This window comes from Battus philenor, unplaced genomic scaffold (genome assembly GCF_028537555.1).
Source record: "Battus philenor isolate CCGP_79_NKW_IND1 unplaced genomic scaffold, ilBatPhil1.0.hap1 SCAF_16, whole genome shotgun sequence".
Taxonomy (NCBI): Eukaryota; Metazoa; Arthropoda; class Insecta; order Lepidoptera; family Papilionidae; genus Battus; species Battus philenor.
In genome coordinates this window covers 2,097,078-2,122,539 of record NW_027181678.1, presented here as the reverse complement: position 1 = coordinate 2,122,539, position 25,462 = coordinate 2,097,078, and the positions used below count along the sequence as shown (strand labels likewise).

General features: G+C 30.8%; 1 protein-coding gene across 7 annotated transcripts in view; it reads left to right on the top strand.

Annotated features, from left to right (window-relative positions):
- nebu (nebulosa) overlaps positions 1 to 23,648 on the top strand; it is an 88,124-nt gene extending 64,476 nt beyond the window's left edge. For 2 of the 7 annotated variants that reach the window (XM_068762706.1, XM_068762709.1), the window contains exons 2-3: positions 20,237 to 20,345; positions 21,141 to 23,648. In XM_068762706.1, coding sequence (XP_068618807.1) covers positions 20,237 to 20,345; positions 21,141 to 22,501 — 1,470 coding nt within the window. In that variant the 3' untranslated portion in view covers positions 22,502 to 23,648. Of the gene's footprint in view, positions 1 to 2,222; positions 2,465 to 12,287; positions 12,423 to 18,531; positions 18,732 to 20,233; positions 20,346 to 21,140 lie in introns of those variants that run through there. The other 5 variants (XM_068762705.1, XM_068762708.1, XM_068762710.1 and 2 more) reach the window with 4 other exon arrangements.
- The last annotated feature ends 1,814 nt before the right edge of the window (positions 23,649 to 25,462 follow it).

Sequence of the window (25,462 nt, the reverse complement as noted above, 5' to 3'; positions counted from 1 at the left end):
CGTCACAGGCAAACAAATAAATCGTGTATTAGTCTACACTTCCTAGAAACAACTTTAGCATTAAATAAGTGCAAGCTATTGTCAGATTGACGACATATCCGGTCTGTAATTTCACTGTGTACCGCACACTACTAACCGAAACTCGGCAATGGCCGCTTACGATGTTTTGGCGGCAAAATAGACGTCACTGTCATACAAAGATTTTTTTTAATTGTACGTCAAAGACATCCACGAAGGAGAGAAATTATTATAGGATAGAAATATACTAGTAAATTGACACATTAGATTTACATTAAATTTACTAGATTTCCCCAAAAGATCGCCACGATGACCGGTCTTGCGCTGCCTTAACAATACAATCGATATAAGACGATAACTTTACACTGAAACATAAATTAATGCCCTTTTGTAATGTACCACTGACAATAATATGTGTTATAATAGTAGTAAAAAAAATTATAGTAATATAAAAAATTAAAAAGGAATTTACTTGAAATTCCGTTTATAATTTTAATGTGATGGAATTACCAAAGTGAAGCAAATGAACGCGTTACGAAACGTTCAATTTGTTCATAACGCTACGACGAAACTCGAGCAAATCCGTCCGCAATCGACAGTTTGACTTTCGACAGTGTGCGTCACACTGCATGTCACATACCCACCCCGTATGTTTCCTGCAATGCACCATAAGGCCCTCGACACACGATCGATTAATTTCTGTAACTATTTAAAAAAAAATTGTCCGACATTTTACAAAAACATTTATTTATGTTAATACTGAAATACAATCTCTTTACTTACAAGCCAAATCGTAGATAGAATCGATTATTTATAATGCTATAATTAAACATAAAAAAATGTTAACTTAGTCGATAAAAATATTTTACAATGACATCTGATTTTTATACCATATTATTGCGTCATCTCGAATCAAATAATGACAATGCTATAAAAATGATAAAAAAGTCGCAGACCTATTTTAACGCAACAACAATATTCTACCAATGTGCTTCAACAATATTATTTTACGAACTAAAACGTCTCATCACTAAAGTACCGTATTATTACGGAATCTATTTTTCAATTAGCAAAATCGCTAATGGAATCAATTATTTTTAATGCTATAAGTAAGAAAACATCGCAAAAAATTTTAACTTTACAACAATAATTTGCAAATGTGCATCAACAACATTGTTTTACAAAGAAGGAAAAAAACGTGTTTGTGATGTGATGTACCATATTATATAATATAATATATATAATATATTTATAAAAAAATCTCAATGCTTTAAGTAAGATATAAGATAAGAAACACTTTGGGTACAAATTTTAACTTAACAACAATATTCTACAAATAATTTCGAAAGTTGAAAATTTTGACGAAACAACATGATCTTACAAATAAATCTGATTTCTATATTGTATTATTGCTGAATTATAATCTCTTTATTTATTAATCGTATCGCAGATTATCAATAATTATCATTATTATTAAAATAACCGCCAAAATGACGGACAAATGTTGATTTTTCTACAATAACATTATTTTACAAAGACATGTGTCATTGCAAAATTATTCAAATGTCCGGTATCAACCGTATCAAATCTGTTCAGAAATATTACTGAAAATTGTATAGTTATTTGTGCAAATAATAGCGTAAAATTTCCTAAAGATTTAGTATCGACTGTTATAATAATTTTAGGTAACACACCTGTCAAGTAATGCTTTGTTTCTATAATATCATACCAACACTAAAACAATGAGCTTAAAAAAGTAAGATTTATTTAGTTTCTCTTTTATTTTACTAGTTTCAACAATTTTTATATTACAATAAAGTAAAGAGGGTTTTTGTAACTAAAGTCCATTACAAAAAGGTATCTGATGTTTAATTAAAAATTTCTAGTCACATACTATCCAAAAACAACTAATTATCGTGGAAAAATACTAGTGTTCATATTTAAATTGGCAAGTCATTAGTCATGGAAGATAGATGCAACATATAATATTATGATATTTAAATACAGTCTTGCAATAGGAACAATTTGTACCAAAAATAAATTTTAATCGAGTTAATAAAATGTAATAATTAATTGAAACAAATAAATAAATGAACTGTAAAAATTTACTGTCATGTATCGCGATTATATGATTACATTATATTATCTGTATTCGTACGTGCGTCGGTGACTTTATTTGTCGCTCGCAAGTCCCACCGCGTCGTGAACTGGCGGTCAGTGTCGACAAGAGATTCAGGAAAATAGGCCGTCGGCGAACAGCCTTTGTCTTTACGCGAACGAAAAAAAAAATTCGAAAATAATCTCCACGATTAGTTCGTTTTTTTTTTAAATGTAGGAGTAAAAACTAGAGCGTGTTCAGCGGCTTTATTACTGGCCACATGAGATTTTAATACTCTGTTTACAATTAAAAGAAGAAATCGCTTCGACTTTTTAATTTTTTTCTAGGGTAAGTTTTTTGATTATTTATTTATTATTGTTATACCATTTTTATTACATAAACAGTTTTAAAAAAAATATTGTCTTTATACATATGAATATTTAAAGAATGATCGAAGTGTTTATACAGATGTCAAAAGTTAAACATACTCCGAATAACTGTTATGAAGGTAGATAAAAATAATTCATAATTACATCTTTTATTATATTGATTTATAGATTAAAAATATTTCACTTTAATAATTATTCGATAATTAAATCCTTACAATTTTTAGTTAAACATTTTTAAAGTATTTATAATCTGCAGCCTTTTCGATTATTCCTACGTATCTATAATTGCATTTACAATTGATCAATATTTTCAAATATTATTATATTTTAACTGAAATAAATGATTATTTAAAAATATTGTTTTGTAATAGTTAATATATTTAAATAATTAAATAACCAACTGTTAATAAGATCACATACATCTTTTGTATTAAGAATTTCCCAGTGTAAATTTTATAATCGTAAATACAATGGAAAATAGCGATCTTTTATTCTTTCTTTGATTGTTTTTTTTTAAAAAGCAATCTCTTGCTATTGTGTTGATTCTCATTTAAATAAATTGTTATAAGAAATTATAAAATAAATTATTATGTGGAAATAAACTACTTTAGAACACAAATGCATACAGAAATGAGTTCCGGTTGAGATTCACATAACAGCAGTGCTAATTATTACGCCACGCGGTGTAGCATTAGTATGGCCACGTTTTTTTAAATCTTTTTTAATACCTTATATTGACAAGACTAATAGCCTAATAATCTGCACTATATACAGGATGATCGGTGTAAAATTTTAAAATAAGAGTAAGAGCATTAAACCCTATTTAAAAATCGAATGTTTCAGTTTTAAATAATAAATATATGCGTGTACTTTATATTAAGAAAGAGCGTTTAAATATAGCAAGTAAAAATTCGTGTTTATCATCATTAACATTTCAGCCGTTATATGCTCACTACAAGGCACATACCTCCATCAAAGATAGTCAAGATGAACAGTCTTACGTCGCCATCATACTTAACTTATAATTATATCGACGGTCCATCCAGTGCGGGCCTATCCATATAGGATTACTACATATCAAAATTAATTATTGTTTATCTGTACTAGCAGACTTTGTACCAGAAGTTATTAGCCACTAAATTCTATTACAAAAAATGATGTAAATATTTCAGAGTGATCGCTTTATACAGAGTGATTGAATTATTGAAATGATTGTAATTTAAAACTATATGTTTAATGTATTCTCTTAAGCTTAACCTCTGTAACCAAACATCCTGTATAAGTTGTTATCAAAAAGTAATAAGTTAATAGAACAACTGGACTTTGCCTGCATCTGATAGTAAAGGCAGGGTGCTTAATATCGTTGTCCAGAACCGGAGACCTTGACGTAGGAGTTTATACCAAGTCATCCTTCCACCGCAATGTTGGAGTTCGTGTTTTTAGGGTGCTCTGTCGTATATCCTGACTATGAGCTAATTCTGCACACGTCTTGATGTTTACGGGCGGAAAGTTCCAGCTCCTCTACTAACATGAAAGCATTAGGCCATCAATTTGTAGTTTTGATAAAAGGAGGTAAAGACGTGGGGTTTTAGCAGGCAGTAGTCTGGTATATCCAGTTCCTGTACTCTTGACACAAGGGTTTCATATGTAGGGAATCTTCACAAGAATATTAAATAGAAAACAAAACTTTTATTTTATTAGAGATCGATTAATACAATACTTTTTTACCTAAAGAATGAGTGATATCATATTATGGTACAATATTAAAGAAAAATGCAGTAGCAAGAATATCAAATAGACTATTAAAATAGTTCGTTTATTTATTTTAGCTGTAAACTTATATTAAATCTAAATTCACAAAATATTTATTCATTTCGAGTCGAGTGGACGGACCATCTTTTGAGATGACAAGCGTCTTAGACATTAAAAAAACAGTCGTGTACTTTTTCTAATAACTTTGAAATTATCTATTTAATAACCATTGAAATAGCTTTAGTGTGCTATTTTCTATCAAGTCATTTATAGCACACAAACTTTCTTTGACAATTTCTTTAATGAATTTAAAAATCTCACGAAATTTTAAAAAATAATATATCCTATTCAAACATCTATTTTTTGATGAAAATGATAATATTATTAAATAATACATCTGCAGTACTTGGTATTTAGATTAAATTTTTCGTATTTATCATGATTATGTTATCTGTACAACATTTAGCCTTGTCAACAATTTTCTTGGTTTAATTATTAAAGCACGTCCATATTGTTCATCTCGGTGCTACAATCTGTTAATATAGTATTATATGAATATTATCACGTTTATGAAATAATATTTCTTTTAATTATATACCTGTAAGATTCATTTATAGATTAAAAATAAAACGTCATAAATCGCGCCATGCGAATTCTGTTCTATTTTCAAATAGGTTTTTTTTAATATTCTTGCAATCTCATCAAATCGATTAATCAAAATGAAAATGCTATATTTAACATAATAATTTTATTTAATAATCTGATTAAACTTAATTGATATAAATGCGGTGAATAACCTTAAAACATTAGGCACTAATCATTCGATAGTATAAAAATTCTGATGAGTGTCGCATTGACTTTTTTTGTACAGCTATATGAAACATGGTATAACTAAAGATCAGATATTGGGTAGTATTTCTATATAAATAGTAAGTGTTACCATTTTTCGGAAAGATATTTTATAAAAAAAAATGCCAGCATGTGATTGTGCTAGTAAGATGGAAAACTAATTTCCTTATGTGAATGGATAACGCATTAAAACTGACTGCATAATTTTAGTTATAAAATTATTACGTAAACATTTTTTTTGTCCGATTCCTAGATAATAAAACCTTTTTATATAAAAAAATATTATATTCTTGCTTAAAGGTGACAGATGAGTTTTCTCAAGTAAATAATTACGTAACATAATAACATGACATATGTTGTCGTATTAATATTAGTAGGAAGTTAAAAAAATTACACAAATATAAAAAAATACAAACGTATGCTGTCAGTAAAACAAATATGCAATTCTATTACCGATATATTTTTTAAAAATTATATATCAATGATGACTTGCAAATCATGGAATAGAAGAAAAGATGTTTCTTATTTTATTATTTATTTAACAAACAATAAGATGAACGAAGTTTCAATGCGTCTTGATTGCCGTATTGTTGTTGTGGAAGAATCCTTTTCTCAATGATTCTTAAGGATCCTTTTCTTAAGGATTCTTCCACTACAAATCAATGTCAAAATTAATATGTCACACGTTCAAATCAAGTAGTAAAAATATTTAAGAGTTCGCAAAACTATAACATACAAAATTGAGAGATAAAAATGTAAAAATTAAAAAGAAAAAAAAATCACTAAATTATACGTAAAAATATTTTTTTATTTACCAATCATACTTTAGGTTGGCTCTATGAAGAAGTATTCTAACAAAACCATAGATAACAAAGTGATATACTTTTTTAATACCATTCATCGTATGTATATTTGTCAGGCATTTTCAAGAATATTTATTATCTTATTATATGCTCATTATCATTGTTTTCTCTTACCCATTTTCATTATTAGTATATAAATATACACTTATACTATACAATTGGGCAGGGGTAGCCTAGCGGAATAGGACTTACGATCGAAGGTCGCTGTTTCGAATCCTTGGATATAATCTTATATAATTCACACTGTGGGCATTAATCACGTAATATTGCTCTTATACAAGTTTCTAGAGAATGGGAGGCAATGTTCTCTGCGTACCATAATACCACACTGCGATCGCCAATCCTTTCGGTGAAAAGCGTGGTGATTATGGTATATATCCCCCATAGATATCTATGAAGGAAGTCTATGCCTTGCAGTGGGTATCTATGCAATTTTACCTGATAAAATGCATTTTAACAATCAAAATTGTATAGATGCGAAAGGCAAGTAATCAGTTAAAATTGCATAGATAACAAAGGCATATTTACCAGTAGAAATTGGATAGATGCGTTAGGCATTTTACCAGTTAAAGTTACAGAGATGCCAAAGGCATATTTACCAGTAAAAATTGCATAGATGCAAAAGACAATTCACCAGTAAAAATTCGAACGGTGCCGAGATGAATTTATGAATGTACTTGAAATAAGTAACTTAAATGAAAAGTAAAACATAAGCAAATTATCCTAGAAAAACCTTTACATAAATTTAAAAAGTATGTTTTAACATTATCGTTGCATATTTTAATAACTTTATAGATATATAATTCTTTGAAATAATTACATCTGGTTTGTTGCATAAACTTGTATGAAACCTTATAAGAATGTTGCACCGATCACTAGGAATCTTATTATATTGTATTATCAATCATAAATACTTGCAACCCAATTACATTGTTTATAATACAGAGGCTTATATATTCTGACCCCATTTTTTTTTATATTATTCATTATTTTATGTTAACGACACTATATAACCAACATAATATTTTTTCTCGACAATTGTAAACATATTTGAACGAAATCTTTGATAAGAAATAAGTACAACAGTCGAGGAAGAAATGGTGACGAAAAAGAGGCGATGCGCGAATGGTAATAGAACGAAAAGGAATAAAACATTAAGTGAGAGAAAATAGAAGAACAAGTATGAGAAATTGAGAAAGACAAAAGAAGAGCGAGAAATTAAAATTGAAATCGAACAAATTATTTAACAAATCGTCCCTGTATACCCAAGACAAAGGAATGCACGTGTGTCAAAAAAAAACATCTTTTGAATAATTTTAATGATAAATAATTATAATTTGAAATTAACGCATATGTTTTTATTTATGGCAATTCTAAACTTTTACGTTGACGTTTAAACACTAAATTTTTTAAATATAATTACAAAATAAGTGTCAAAAACATTATACAGAATAAATATTAAAATGTAGAACACTAAAAAAAAATTTTGAGATTCATTTTCAGTTTTAAACTAAATAGATAAAGAAAATCCGCCATGATTAAAACTGCGACGCAAATGCTATATATATTTATGTATCCAACTCGACTTGAAGAGTCTAGCCGTTGCACACTACAGGGCGTAGCGCTTCTTCAAAGATCGGCACAATGGCTGGAATTCCTCTGTTTGCAACAAGGGACTCCCCGCGACTTGGACTATGATATTGACCCACATAGTCGGAGGCCTACTCTGTGTATATCTGGTCATGCACGCCACTCAAGAACCTTTGAGCCCCATTGGCACGAGAAATGTGCCCCGCCCACTATTACTGCAGACGAGTTACATTAATAAACTTGACGATTTTTAATGATTAAGTAAAGAATGATGAACCGCCATGCAAATAGGCCCCAGGTTTTCTAGAAGAAAAAAAATCTTCTGATATTATAGTAGTGAGAGAAGGAAGCCTGAACAATGTAAACACCTTTGCCTCAGGGCATTTAAGACATTATCCAAGCGGAAACGGATGTGCTGCATGAGGTCGACCGGTATTAACATTAAATATCTAGATATATCTACGTCTGGATCTAGACTTATAACCATCTAGTGCGTAGCTTATTGTTTAAATCGACAAGTTATTTGATTTAAATGTATTCTTTTTTTTTAAATTTCTTGACATACGTTTAATGTTGCCAGCAACCAGACAAAGATATTTATTATAAATTTTGCCATGAAGATCGAATTATTAACAATCTAATGACTTTACATTTTTTATATGATTGACAAAGGCCTCGGAAAGTCTCTGGATATGGTCGGCGTGAGACCGGTCATCGTGGCGGTCTTTGGCGGGAGGCCTATGTCTTGAAGTGGGCATATGTTGCCAACATGATGATTATGATAATTTTTATTTTAATTAAACAGAATATTTATTAAATATATCATTGACGGTTGTTTTAACAGTGAACTATATTCCAGCCGTCAGCATTCTTTTCCTTAAGCTGTAAAATATAATTATATGTTACGTTTAATTGCAAAAAAGCATGTGCATGCGAGCTTATTATAATGTATAAATATAAAACAAAGATATATTATTTATTTTACAAACTATACAAATATAAAGGGATGGTTAAAGGTAAGCAATTAGGAAAAAATATATTTACATATATACTAAAGAGATGTTGATTTATTTTTTAAAAAATAATATCTCTGTGGTGTGTACCTTAGATAGCACGCCGGTTCTAACTTAGGAACTGGAAGTGGAAACTTAAAAACTTGGACATTGCTCGTTGTATAGCAGACATTTATTCGCGAATAATGTTTCAAGTTGGGCAGTTGTCGTCAGTTTAATGACGTAAATACCACTCTAGAGGTATCCCCAAGGAAAAAAAATCAATGACGTGAGAGCTGTAGAGACAGAGATCTCCGCTCGTATACCAGTTTTCCATTAAACATTTCGTTTACAATTGCTAAGGATTAATTAAATGAATGAAATATTGCGCCATCTTTGAACTGTCTTCCTGTTGTGGGTTTTAATATCATGCAGTTACGCACGCCTTTCTAGGCCACCCTGTATTAAAGTAACAATAACCAGAAAACGGATATAACCATAGGCCTAATTATAGACTTGACCAGCGGTAAGGAGTGAGACTTGCGATCGCAGGTCACTAGTTCGATTACCGAGATACAGTCTTACATATAACTCACACTTTGTGCTTTAATTATATAAGATTATCACTGCTTACAAACCAGTTTCCCGAAGATGAAAAACAGCTTCCTCTGTGTACCATTACACCACACCGCGATCGCCAACCTAAACGTGGCGATTATGGAATATCTCCACATAGATAGATATCTCTGAAGAAGATCCATGCCTTGCAGTATGAGTCTATGGGTTGATAGGACGGCAATGGCGACAATTATTGATTTACTGTGGAAAGGGTGTATCACAAATTCCGGGAAGCGTGAAGGGAATAAGACTAATAGAGTAAAAGAGTATACAACTCTCTCTCTCTCTCCTTCTTTCATATTTTAACTAATTATTACATTCAAGTCGAGGCGACTATTTACCTAATATTTATTCACCCGATCGCCTGTATAACGCAGTTTATCTCTTACTGTAATAAAATACAATTAGCATAGATTATTATTATCGTAACAAAAACCACCGCTTGCATCATATCGTTAATTATATTAACATTGAAATGACACATTTAAATAGTACATACAAAAACATATATCTATACAAAAACATAGCATTTGAATTTTACATTTTTATAACTATAGAGTTTAAAAGAGATAAGTGCAATGCTCATTTGCAATGATTTAAAAATTGTAAATAGCCTAATAATAACAATAAAATTAAAAAAAAAACACTTTCAAAATTCGAATTTCCACATAATAAAATTAATTATTTTTTATTACCTGTCCCTGCAGGCTGTACTGTCACAAGTGATTTGCCTGTCACATTCCATTAGAAAAAAAATGTTATTTGAAAATAGAAGTAAAAGCTATAAAAACTTTTTTAGTCAAATTAGCTGTACATTCACTCTTTTAAATCTTTTACACCTATAATGAAATAATTTCTATGATTATTAATACACATATCATTATAAAATCAGCGAAAGTTTACCGGTATGTTATCCGTGCAAGTAAATTAAAACTTGTCAACGTGAAACCGCTTTTCTTAATTTAAAAATAACATATTTTTTAATTGAGACATGACACAGCAAAAACATACAGATGATAATAACATGATTTGACTTTATGTAATCATTAAACCAAGATTAATATGAAATATTAATTATATGTGTAAATTTTAAATTCTTCATTACATATAACTAAATAAATACATACATAATATTAATTTTGAATATGCAATATTTATTAAAAATAATAATAAACGGCTCTGCCAAAACGTATGTTTGAAAATGAATGGTTCAAATTGTAAGATTTTCTTTATTAATACAATCATCAAAAAAATGACAAACCGCACTGAGTTATAAATTGACGATTATGAATGATTGTGATGATATCATATCATATCACATATCAAATAATCTTGTCTTTGACTATCTTTTGGCAACTTAAATAAAATAAAACTTAAATATACAAATGAATGCCATAAATATAAAGACAATTCTACTATTTATTCCATAACGTGGATTTGGCCATTTGACGCCATTGCAGTTAAAAAATATATCTGTCGTTCTTCTATATTTAAAAAAAAATGTGTCATGATTTATTACTTTTTTATCTTTGTAACATTAGATTTAACCGTCTAAAATTTTGTTTTTAATATTCAACTACCATGTAATTTAATAGTAATTGAAATTCTTTGGTGCTTAGCTCAGAAGTATAAGGCGGGAAACTAAACCATAAAGCGTGTATGTCGTAACTAAAACTATTTACTCTGTGGCAGCAATCTCCCGGCTAGTGACAAACGAAATGACATAACGTAGACATTTTGCTTTTATTATTTTATTTAACGATTATGTCTTTAAAAATGAATATATGTTTTTATTTGTACCTTTGTTTAATAACATTTGGTTATAGGTTGCAAAGATAAGATCCTGCGTGTTAGTTTTTTTTTAAAATCTAAGGAAATTTCTGAAATAATGTCTTATTTTACAACATAATTTACAAGCATGTAAGCTGTTTTTAAAATTGAATAAAATTAAAATAAATGTACTTTGTTTTAATATGTAAAATATAGGAATGGTGATTTTTATGTATATTATATATACTTTTAAACGTTCCTTACAAGTGAGAATCAAATTTAAACAAATGTAAAATGTTTTACACTTCTTAATGATTACAAGATGAGTATACCACCTGTTCAGATAAACGCCACAGATCAGATAACAGGCGAAAGAAATACAACGGGACTTTTTATATATTTTAACAACTTTAATAAAACGCAAATGTTGCTATTTCGATCTTGCGAAAATGTCGAAAGACATGTTATGTAATTGTCATAATACGATCTGCTTTTTTGTGAGACATCTTCGTTCAGGGGTCATGCTAATCTTCTCTGTGTCTGCTGTTCATAGATGCTTTAGACTTGCGATGTTTAAAAAAAATAAAACTGTTTAAATTATAGAGAACATTAGGTTGATAATAGTACCCTAATTGAAATAAGATTCTGTTGTTTGAAGTACCGCATGGGTGTTCCATACGGAATACCGCTATTGTAAGAAACCCATGGTTATTTATACACTTGTAGGAACAATATCATGAAGTGTTCCCACAGTCGTGTGGCGTATGAATGGCTCGTTGTGACCTGTTGCACTTTAGGGGTTACTTTCCGAAGTGGCAGTAATGTAAGTCGGGTAAAATCCATCGAACAATTTCTTCCTATCTAGTGAAATTGTAGTAAGTAGCGGCACGAGCGTAGGACCCAAAGGAGAGCTTCCTTTGGATCCTGATAAGAATATCCTGAGAAGATATTTCTTAAAAGAAGTTTTAGGCTAAGCGCCTTCTTTGCTCTCTCGAGCTCACGGTATCAAAATGCCAATTGGGCAACAGTGTAAGCCTGTTAAAAAAAGAATATTACTGTTTTCGATTGAAGTATGACATCGATCAGGACACGCGAGTTAGGATTTCGGCGATCATATTTAAAGCTTTAAGTGAAGCATTTAGAACGTCAATAAATATTATATGTTTACTTGGGATTAAAAGGTTGTTGTTTTGAAAGCGTATATCAATATCTTTTGACAGGTCTGTGATGAAAATATATCACGGCTTATCGTTTATCTAGAGATGCACTCAAGCGACGCATACCTCTCAACAATACCACTCGAAACCTCGCCAAAATATCGTCTATATTACAATCTTTGAAATCGTTTTGTTTTATTGTATAAACATTATAAATGTTTGGCTCCGGCCCGACGTCCAGTGTTTTGACGCTCGCCGCGTTTCCGATTTTTCCCGCCCAAGTCATTGCAAACACTATTGTGTCAAATGTGATGCTGTCAATACCGGTAATTATTATTTATACTTATCTGTGGTAATGTCTGATGTTTTGTGAAAAAATCCTTTACGTATTTTTCTGTAACTTCACGTATATTAAAAAATATCTTCTTTTAACAATATCTGCACACAGTTGTAGTAAATATTGTGTTTATAAAAATGCAATATTAAAAAGTTTCGACTTCGAGCTTTTTCATATCAGTTTAACAATTTTAGACACGTAAAAATAGGTTAAAACTTTTTCAAAAGTATACATCATTCAAAAAATGATGGAAAAAATCATAGAAATCTAAATGTCATAAAAACTAACCTTTCACAAAAAAAGAGGTTCAAGTTACAACTGCTTTTTATAGTGATCTTCATGCAGTAAATGTTAAAACAAGAAATAAGAAAAAAAAATAAGTTAGTTGTAACTGTAAATCACACACACATTCAGTTACATATCAATTCAGTCTTTTTTATATTATATTACATGTTTCGTTTTGATCCTGTGCAAGTTTTAATTGTTTTAAGTTGTTTTTATACGCATTGTTTACATAGCTGATGCTGATGACGCCCGCGATCCGGAAGCGATGCGTAGATGTAATGTGGGTATAGATGTAAAAAAGCCGATTTAAAACGTTTAAAACCAAAAGTGGCGGTTTAAAACCCCAAATAAATCTTTTTAAACGGTTTAAAACTCGCCTACTAAAATATGAGAACAGTGTTTCTACACATCATTATCGACAATACTTGGTCTTGTGTTAGTTACCTATGCAGTTTATACCTATGTAGGTAAGTATTGTACATATAAAGTACTATTATTATAAAGAAACAATATTACATACAATAGATTAAAATATGTATCTAAATCATAAAGAAATTGTATGATCATCATGTTGTCGAGTGGACTGTGTAAGATTAGCCAGTTTTTTTTATTACTTTCAAGAAAAAGTCGGGTACCTAATAATCTAATTTTATAACAGCTCATTACATTTTAGTTATTTAGTAATGTTTGGCATATTTGGTACGAGTACCTTTATATTGAATCCAAATTTGTACATTTTTTTAAAATACTGGCAACACTGACATGTCCGCACGCAACACGCTATGTATGTGTGTGTGTGGTGTGGAGTAGGCGAGCTGGCAACGTTGCATCTTAACGTCTATCCGCGTGAGAAGTGCAAGTGTGTGAGTTTGGTTTTAAACCGAATGAAACTGATGGATAAATCTTTTCAAAATAACCAATATAGTTAACTAGGTAATAGTTTTTCAACTTAGTTAGGTAATGGCTACGCTTGGAATAGATAATGTGTTTATATTTAAGAAAAACATAGTCGTCAACACTAAACGTTTAAAATCGAAAAAAATGGGTTTTTTCGGTTTTAAACGGTTTTTTTCGTTTTAAACCGATTGGTTTAATTCGTTTTAAACCGGCCTTACATCTATAAATGTGGGTGATTGCTGTATGTTGAATGTATGCTGGATTATGGAAAATATGGAGGATGAAAGAGGGAATAAAGAGAGAAATTGTAAAGGAAGAGAGGGAAGGTGAAAGTAGGAAGATGTATATCCCTGTCCCGAAAACAAGATGGCGGAAAGAGTATTTTAAAAAAACCCACGCCTGCGGTTGATCTGTAACGAATCCGCCATTTTTAAAATACTAATTTAATATAAACACTAGACACTAAAAATTTATTAAATCACTAACACAGAAATCTTTAAAAAAAATTACTAACCGCTTAAAAACAGCAGTAAAGAATAAGAATCCTGTTTATTAAAAATTCTGGCAGAATATTCCAGTACCAAATTTCTGATCAAAGAAGCCTGTAGTTTTTTTATATTTATGTTTACTTCTTATAGTTTTCGTATTATCATTAACATTTACAAAGCACTATCATAATTTTAATTATTAAAAAAACATGCACACATACCGCTGTAAAAATATGTCATTGCACACCGCAACTTAACAATATTAAATGTAAACTTATCAGCGCTACATTTTAAAATATAATGTTAGTTTAATTTAGTTTTGTATTAAAAATACAATGTATTCTCCATTGTTGTTATATTCATACTGCTCTGTTACCAGAAATGTCAAAATATAACAAAATAAGCCCCTTCTTTCATTCAACTACGCCATTGTTTTAATAAAAACAAGTGACAAAATCCATTAATAACGCAATTAATCTTGCATAAAAGTAAATGTCGTCTATATTCCTGTATAATGTATAATATTTAACCCACGAATACCGGTATGGGCGTAGACTTTTATTTACTTATACCGTAAAAATGTCAAGGACAACACGTAACATGTTACGACACTAGCTAGAAATGTAAAACATTGTTTTCATTAAAATATAATATAGTAGTACAACAACTTAATTTTTTTTCTGTTTGCTTAGTGTTGTACCTTTTTTATTTTCCCGCCTTTTATTCTATAACAGAAAATATTCTTAGTGTCGCTACTGAGTATAGCGAATGCTAACTAACCTATGACAAAATATCAACAACCTCTCGAAGATTCTGCCTCGGTATGCAGTAATGTGGATCTGTCGACGTCGATGCATCGGAAACAACTTTTTGCCGCGCAATTAAATCAGGAGGCTCGGCCGGCTGGTTCTACGAAACGAGAATCCAGTTTTATCGAAGATTTCTGAACGGCTACGTAATTACTCTTTACGTTTTATGTCAGAAATTCATTTAACGTATACCTTTTTCGACAGTTGTTATTAAAATAAAGGATGATTTTTTTTTTTTGCATTTTAAAAGTGATTAAATCTTCAAAAAATTTTGGCTATGTATGTCAAGGTTTTTATAATGTGTGACGAGGTTTCAATCTAGTCTTTTATTAATTATCATGTTCTGTACTTATAGATATTATTATTTTAATTTCAATAATTTTATTAATACTACTAATTAGTAATCTACATAAAATGCACAAATTAATTTAATTTATGAGTTTGAATAATATTCTAAATTTCAATGATTGATTTATAGTGACATTTGATTCCGCCATTTTGAAAAATTATGTAGCTTTTTCAATATACGTAAAAATAATAATTCTTTTTATTTTAAAGCAATTGAATGATTACTTCGACATGTATTTGAATTTAGTTTGCCGTATCTGTATGTTGATATGATAAGATTATTCGCTTCACAAACTTATCAGGTGTAAACCTCCACGAATTATAATCTATATAACGTGTCATAAAAATATGGCATCGTTGTCGAATATTTACGAAATGAAATACCACATAGCGAAATACCTTTAAAAATATTTAAGATAACATCTTACTTTCGGTAGACATTTAAAATTGGTTTAAATTCTTTATCTTATTTGTGAGTAGAGAGAAATATAGAAAAATATGCTAAACAAATCAATTTTTATTTTACTATAATATATACATTTATTGTACAGAATTAACATCAACAAATGATATTGAAGTAATGTTAGCAAATATAAATTTGTTGTTCATATATCAGTAGATTAGACAGATATTTGTCCTACGTGATTTTAGACATGTTACATCTATGTAGCAAACATTTTGGGATTTATTTGATTGTTGACAACATTACTAAGTTTACTATTTTTATCTGTATTATTCTCGACAGATTAAATTTTTAATTAAGTAAATATTACTGAATTTTCTAATGACATTTTTTGGCCCCCATGATTGGGGACCTCTAGCTCCACACCTATTTGTTTGGTAACAGGAATTTTTCTTTATTAAATTTTTTACTTCCTTTGTTTTATTTTCATTCTCTTACAATATCTATCTTTCTGTCCTTTCATTCTACAATTCGTTCTATTTTTCTGCAGTTAGGTCTATTTATTTACAACATATCACTGATTTTATTTGATTTTTTTCTTTTAAACATATGTGTATCACAGTTTGTTTAATATTACAGTTTCAATTTTTTGTTATTTACATTTTATTTGTTTTCTACTATGTTTTATTTGTGATTACATTTAATTTTTACTCCATTTTGCTTAATAATTTCTATTTATTGCAACTTTAATCACCTTCCTGCAGAATATGAGGAAAATTGTCTTCCTCCCTTGCTGTCATGATGGAGGCGATAGTCACCTACTCAATCCTTTTCCCCTGCCGGCATTCGGTGTGGAGTCGAAGCACTCCGAATGCGGTCAAATGACATTACTACTGTTAGTGTTGCCTTCCTCCGATTACGTTATACTATTTTTTTGTATAACTGGTAGTCTGGAGACGGTGGGCAAAGGACATTGCTCGTGCATCCGACGGTTATTGTAGTCGAAAAGTTCACAAGTGGCGACCATGTGTCAGTAGACGAAGCTTTCGTAGACTTTCCACTAAGTGGACCAATGACATAGTCAAGGTCACAGGAATTCGCTATAGGTAGACAGCGCAACACCATCATGGCGATCTTTGGGAGAGGCCTATACCTTGCAGTGGTCATCTATCGGCTGTCATGATAATGATGATGAGACATAATGTGACCAATTTTCATAACAAGACAATAGCACATTAACTGGCCTCAGCATTATCATAATAATAAAACACGGAACATATATTACATTGTTATAGATAATCGTAATCCGTGCCATAAGCATCGACAGTTGATTGTAGTCAATAATGAGAAGTTTTATTTGCAATAAACTTTACTTGAACCGCCCACAATAAAACAACCGTTTATAACCTCAACTTTATTCCTGAATTCAAACTTTAATACACTCTATTAACCTAGATTACTACTTAATATTTGTGTATATTTTATAACATATTTTATTCGCTTACAAAATAATATACTGTTTGTTAGAATAACATGAACTGCATCGTAAAACATTATATTGGCTTTTTAATTATAATAAATAGTTTACCTACTAAATTTTATTTAAACCCACTTGTATGTATTATAAATCTAAAGCAAAAATAGATAACTATGATCTCTAAATATATCTATTTTATTTAATGTATATGTCGGTGCAACGACTTGTGATACTAACACATCTCCGAGTAACCCCAGAGATGTTAGTCTTCCTATATATATTTTATCATTTTACGCTGTTGTTGCATAAAAGTGCAATAAAAATATTTTAGTTTAGATACGAAAACGCTTTTATTCAATATCTCTGTTATATTTTGGTAGTTGTTCGTTTTACTATAATCCCGTTTATACTTCTTATAAAGTAATACCACTATAAAAAATATTTAAACTTGTAACATTAAATGTAAGTTTTAGAACTAATAATGACTATAGAAAGAATCATAAATGATACTGTTTCCTGAATGTCTTCCTATCTAATTCGGTAGACATTAATAGTGTTTTTAAGTCCCATTAACAACACGACGCTTTCTGGCGACTGTCAAAGTCAAGGACGACAAATTATTGTTGCATTGCGTGACCACAATGTTAATAGCAGCGTTTCTGTTAATGCATGGCTACCTTTTATAGGAATCGCTCGGAGATATTAAAACTGCTTTATTATCTATTGTAATTTCAGTTTATACCCTGTCGTGTTGTTTTTTTGTTTTGTATTTGTTGAAATATTGCACTGCTATTTATTAACATTTTAAAGTTATTAAAACGCCTAGAACAAATATTTAAAATTACTGTTTTAATTTTTGCTATTTTATTTTAACAGGCGTAAAATAGTGTTTAAAAAGTATAGTGTATTGTTGTATACATATACATTTTTTATATTCATCATTATAAGGCCTTCAGCATATTTTTCACATTGCCATTTTTTACCATTTAAAAAACATTACTTGTGATATATTGTTATTAGTGTAATACTGTAACAATGTGTTAAATATGCGCTACAAAACAAGTAAAATGCTATTATCACTGATGGCTAAGGAGCAGAGCTTCATTACCAGCAATTAAGTATATGACTAAAGTCCTTTGGAATGCGCAAACGGAACGGAGCCATTAAAAAAACGATAACTTTCTGAGAATCAATCGTGCATTCCCAAACAATTTTTTTTATAGTTTATGTAAATTCTGGAACAACTAATTATTTTTTACTTGAATTGTGACACAAGGCAAATTAATTAAATCTTTTAATATATATTATAACAAATCTTTATATGGCAATGTTTATCAAACATATCTCTGACAGCGATTAACGTCAACGGCTCGTTACGTCACGTAGAAAGTCAGCTGGTTCGCTTTGTGCGCAACAAAACAAAGCAAACATTACTCGTGTTTACGTTTCATGACATGTAGTTTCTTTTATTTTATTATTGTACTTAATCAAAATGCGTTTCTTCATATCGAGTCGTTCACGAAGACAGCAGAGCTCTGAAAATGAACCTTTACTCGGTGAAGGTAGTTCTACTAGAATTTACCAAAATGAGGTAACTCTCTCCTATACTTGTTTTCCATTAATAATGGTTGTTTATATATAATCATTTAATAATTAAAACAAGATGTTTGAAGATTAACAAGTAAACTTTATAGTATTAGGAAAAATGCTAGTTTTTCTTATTGTAGGAAATGATTATAGAAATCCTAAGCTTGCAACATCAATTAGTTTTAAATTATTGACGTCATGATTGCAATATCATAAAATTATTGGAAATAAACACCTAAATTATTTTTATGGTACCATTTATTAAACCACTAAAGATAAATGTAATAAAAATGGACATAAATGTTGTATAGATAATATTTTAATAGCTGAAATGTTATTATTAAACCTCATATTAAATCTTCGACCATTTAAATTAATAGATAAGATCTGTTATTAATTGAAATTTTAATAATGTTATATAACTAGCAATAGTGCTAGCAAATATCTATTTTTTAAATTATCTAAATTTGTTTTTTTGTGTATACAAAAAATATTGTAGTAAAATATACTCATATCACATGCTTGGAACATAACAATTAATTGTTTCAACTTATTTCTACTGTCTGTAATGACACACTTTTTATTTAAACTGTTTATACTTATTTTGTGAAAATTTGCAAGCATTGTTTCACAAAAACAACTAATTATAAACTCTATGTACAGAACATTACCATATGGATATTACTGATAATTATTATAATGGGAACCTGTCTTATCTCTGTAAACATGTATATAAACAACATACATGATCTGTTTACTACACTTCTGCATAAGATAAAAAACATTAACTTTTACAGAATTGTTAATTGTGTCAACTTTATATCAGTTTATTTATTAATAAGCGAAGATACATAAACATGTTACAATAAAAACATTTCATTTCAACAAAAACCATATGAAGTAAGTTAAGTTACAAAACTTCCAAAAATTTTGTTTTAAAAAGTTATACAAGAATATACATGTCTTATTTATGTATATTATGAATTTATGATAAACTATCAGATATAACAGTGGTGGCCCAGTCTCACAGACTCAATCATAGGCTGGGGGCATGATTCAAGGAATACAATCTTAAATAATTCAAACTTTGTGTATTAATTATGTAGGATCATAGCTGCTCACAAGCAAGTTACCAAAAGATGGACAGCAACAACCTCTGCATACCATAATACCACACTGCAATCGCTTACTTCAAAAATATCTTTGGTGGAGACTTATCCCTTGCAGTTGGTGTCTATGGGCTGTAATGACAATCAGCCATAATTTTAAGAGTAGTTTAACACAACAATTGGAACAATTAACTCTGAACCCATGTGTCCATCGAAATATCACTTGCCATGTTTGGTTGCTTGAAATGAAAACTTGACTAATTTAAATATACATATAAATTATCAATCTTCAATCTGTAGTTATAGCCCAGCTAACTTAAAGACATTGTTAATTGCCAGTTTCCAACTCTATGGGATGTAAGTTTTATTGTTATTTAATGTTATTTTGAAATTTCAGCAGACACAAGCAAACAACGGTATGGCGGAGATTGGAGTGTCCCAGGCGGCGCTGGTGGAGCCCCGCGGTGACACGGGTCGGAAACTGCCGCAGTACATCGCAGCTCTGACAGGTATATTTGGTTTTAATGACATCTTCAGTATTGTACACGCTATAGTATAGTTAATAAAACTTATTTTATATCTGTACCCCTGAAAAGGTTCTGATAACATTATACCAACTTAAAATAGTTTCTCTTAAGGCCTGTCTATTTTCGATCGTAAATTCAAATCTAGAAGTTTGCGAATAGTGATATGTATTAATACTAAGTATAAGTATTTTACATATTTTATTTCCGTTAACCATTTGTGTATTTATTTGCACTTCTATATAGTTTTTGTAATATTTATTAGATATAGAATATAGTTATAAATAAACAGATAATAATTCACTTTAACCCAAATTGCAGTCAATAGTCATTGGTTTTTTATTATGCCCCCCATTGTTGGAGACCTCTCGTAATCCCTATTTTGTTGTAGGACAGGGTTTGATATTCTTCAATGATTTTTTCACTTTCTTTTCTTATTTCTGTACTCTTCTATCATTCTTCGTATGATCTATCATTCCTCTTCTTTTATTCTACCATTTCCTATCATTCAGTTTCATACCTATTCGCGTTCATTCTTCGCCTTGGCTACTTCATCACATTCTTCAAATATTACAGATTTGGGTTATATCACATTTCTTTACTTTAATTTATATTTATTTTGTGCTATTTTACATTCTTATTTAATATTCTAAATCATTACGAATTAACACAGTTTTTATTGTTCTTTTAACCCCCATAGTGGTAGGTTAGAAATAGCTTTCTGTAGCATTTTTATATAATAAGAGATATGATGATTGAACTATTTTTATATATTTCCAGCTACTCTGGGCGCATTGGCTGCTGGGTCTATGTTGGGCTGGTCTTCGCCTGTCATATTTAAGATCACACAAGCGAACAGCACCGACTATGACTTTGACGTCTCCAGCACTCAAGGAGACTGGGTGTCCTCTCTCATCAACCTCGGCGCCGCAGCTGTCTGTTTCCCCATTGGTCTCATCATGGACGTGCTGGGTCGCAAAAAGACTATGCTGTGCCTCGTGTTGCCGTTTACCTTGGGCTGGCTACTGATTACCTTCGCAACCAACGTTGGAATGCTCATGGCTGGTAGGCTAATCACTGGTGTCGCCGGCGGAGCGTTTTGTGTCACAGCACCAGCGTACACAAGTGAAATAGCACAGGACTCCATCCGTGGAACCCTGGGCAGCTACTTTCAACTCATGATCACTGTGGGAATTCTGTTCTCATACGTCGTCGGCAGTTATACCAGTGTCTTCGTCTTCAACATACTCTGCACGATTATCCCAATCATATTTGGAATCGTCTTCTTCTTTATGCCCGAAAGTCCAAACTTTCTGGTCGTGAAAGGAAGGAACGAGGAGGCGAAGGAAGCGCTGATCAGACTCCGCGGAAGGAATTATGATGTCGATAATGAACTGAATGCCTTAATAACCAAAGCAGAAGAGGCGAAAAATAATCCAGTGTCATTTTTATCGGCCATCACGAAGAAAACTGCGTTGAAAGCTATTCTGATCTGCTATGCACTTATGCTGTTCCAGCAGTTGTCTGGTATTAATGCTGTCATTTTTAATACTTCTGCTATCTTTGCAAGTGCCGGCGCTGCCATTCCTAGTGCCATAGCTACAATTATTATCGGTGTGATCCAGGTTGTGGCTACCTTCATCTCCAGCTTGGTAGTGGACAGACTAGGTAGAAGAGTGTTGCTTCTCTTCTCCGCTTTAGTCATGTGCGTATGCTCGACAGCTCTAGGAGTATTCTTCTTTATGCAAGACTTCCATGGTGCCGATTCTTCGATCGTCGAAGCAATTTCCTGGTTGCCGCTTCTGTCCCTTTCTCTCTTCATTGTTGCGTTCTCCTTAGGCTTCGGCCCTATACCGTGGATGATGGCAGGCGAGCTTTGTCTCATAGATATTAAAGCTTTCGTCGGCTCCACCGCCGGCACCTTTAACTGGCTGTTAAGTTTCACGGTCACCAGCACTTTTAACTCTTTAAACCGAGCCATTGGACAGGGTCAAGTGTTCTGTATGTTCGCCGGAATCATGCTCCTAGGCTTCGTCTTCATCTTTTTCGTCATCCCAGAGACTAAAGGAAAGAGCGTCGACGAAATCCAGATCATGCTGGGTGCAGAGCCCCCGACTCCTAACACCACTACAAAGAAATAAACCAATCGAAGAGACTGATGGATAGAGTATTTTTTTAAATTAAGACTTTCTGGTAATCTACGATTGGCTAAGTGTCTCTTTGGTGTCACAGTCGTGTTATGAAAAGCAATATTTTTGTCTATGTGTTACCAAAGATTTATCCGTTGCCGGGATTTTCCATTCCAATGTCGACATTAGGTTAAGGAAATACTAGGTTATGTTTTTAGAGTATTTATTTTTAAATGCAGGAAGATATTGTGGCAGCTGATTCGATTTAAAATAATAGCGAAATTTAAATGGAGGCTGCTTTATAGGAGTAGTCAAAAATGCTGTGTGTGTTGAAAATGTGTGGATGTGTGAGAGTGAAAAATTAGTAAAATCATATCACAGAAACCTTTTATATGATATTTATTTTTAAATTAATTATTGTTGCTATTTAGAAAATGTTTAATATATTTTTATTTATACTTATTTTAAATATACAAAATAGCAAACAAATGCCATAATCATATAATGTATATCATACGATTAAATCAATGAACCTGTTCGTACCTTTATATCAAATATGTTATTATTTTTTAAAAAGTTTTTAGACAATATTTTTTTAATGAAATGACAGCGAAATAAGCGCGAAAATCTATTTTTAATGTAATTAACATTTAGTATTATTTTTAATTTAAGTGCATATTTAAAGAAATGAAATAATGTCTTAAAATTAATGCAAAACTAAGATCCTATTATCGATATTATTATGAATAAGGACGAGACTACAGTAAAGCGATGCATTATAATTTTGGCGGGAATTTCGCAATTGTCAAAAAATGACAGACAGCTGTCAATTTTTTGTAGAAAAATTATTAGCCGTGTTAAGTCCTAGTAAATTTGTTTATCCAGCGAAAAAGTAACTGAAGCTTGCCAACGCCTCAATGGCGTTATGCCATATGCATAATTTACTTGTTAATTTGACATCACACTATTTAAAATTATTTCCGCAATTCAAAAGTTTATTTTTTTTTTAAATTTAACCTTTTTGATAGACATTTAATTTAACAAATACAAAATTTTGTGTTGATAATCACATAAGGCAGATATCGCTCGCAAATAATTGTATAAATTGTTAATGTTTGTAGGTTTTATAGTGTAATAATAAAACGAAAAATTGAACATTTGTTTTTTTATTATTATTAATACCTCCTTTTCCTAAAAATATTCAATGTATTGGGGTTTATATTATATGCAAAATACACATTTCTTACAAGTTACAATTTATCGCATAGCATAAATAATAAATGTACCAGGGGCGTCCAAACTGCGGTTCTTTGAACGATTATTGTTGGCTCAGATTGAGTGTCGAATTATTTAATTATTTAAATTTATTCAACCTATATCAGCTCCTGGGAAATCGAAACAAATTACTGATGTGAATAATAATAATTATTATTATTCCATTTTTTTTTGACTTCAATACACATATTTTGTACTTTTGTTTAAATAATTTCAATAATTATAATTTTTGCAAAAGAACATTATTTTGCGAGTTTTAAGTGCGTAGTCAATTGCGGCTAGCAAAAAAATGTCAAAATATGTAAAATGGCTCTGTCTATCAAAGAGATTGGCCATCCATATTATCTAATATATAAAATTCTCGTGTCACGGTGTTCGAACTTGAACTCCTCTGAAACGGCTCGACCGATTTTTACCAAATTTTATATGCTTATTCAGTAAGTATGAGAATTGGCTACTATCTATTTTCCATACTCCTAAGTGATAACGGTGGTCCACCCCTAATTTTTTTTTATTTTTTAAACAATTTTTTTGGTTTTTATTTTATTATGATACAGCATACCAAAATACATACAACCCTAAATTTTCACCCCTCTACGATTAACCCTTATTTTTTATTTGTTAATTAAAAACTTTAATTTTTTTTTGCAAAACAACATTTGCGGGATCAGCTAGTATACATATAAACTGACAACTTAGATTTTAGTAACTTTATCACTATATGCATCACACGCATTGTAGTTTCTATTTAAATTCACGTTTATCTTTATTTGGAAGTAAGAATACTTGTATAATTGAATTCTTGTTCGAATCTCAGTTTAAATTTACACGCTGCGATTCATTGTGTCATATATTAGTACATATTAACTTTTAAAACTTGCAAGTCATTTTTTTTGTTCTCGTCTATACATCTTCATTTAAGAATAAATCTAAAAAAAATGTTTGTTATAACTAACATGAAATAACTAAACCTCAGTAGTGAACAGTGGATCATTAACATAATAACAATTATAATTTACAATAAAGTGTAGCCACAATTGAAGATGCACACAATCGTCCAACTATTGACTCAGTCGGGGCTGACGACACACTTTTAGCGAAGAGATAACTAATGTCTTGTTGGCAGATTCTGATAGTACTTCGAGTAATGCCTTAAATGCACTGCATCAACGCAAACATCGCCACGAGTCATTCATACGTCGAACGAGTGTTCTCAATATCAGGGATTTAGATCATTCTGTTTCCGCGCACACAATTTCGATGAAGCTGCACAAAACTTAAGGGCTACCAGAATTAAATTCAATAGATTTCATACATCACTACAAGAATATCTAAATCAAAGCCGTGCGGCTTTCACACCACATTTTATTTCAGTTAGCGTAGAGATTTCTCTAAGCCGATTGTTCTGTTTTAAAAAGTTAGAGTTATTTAAAAGTAAAAATTTTACAATATCATCATCGTAACACACCTCACAAATCATATTATTCATGTCGTCTACTACGCAATGTATGTTTAGATATACGAAATAATCTTAAATAAATGTACATTAGGCAAGACATCGCTTTATACTACTGACTTGGTAACCTTGTAATGGTAAATTGGTAATTAAGTGGTGTCCAGTGGGACCTTGGGTTGCACATAGATTGCACTATAAGCTGGCGGGTACAGACCACCTGTTTGCCAGAAAGTTTCTGGTTC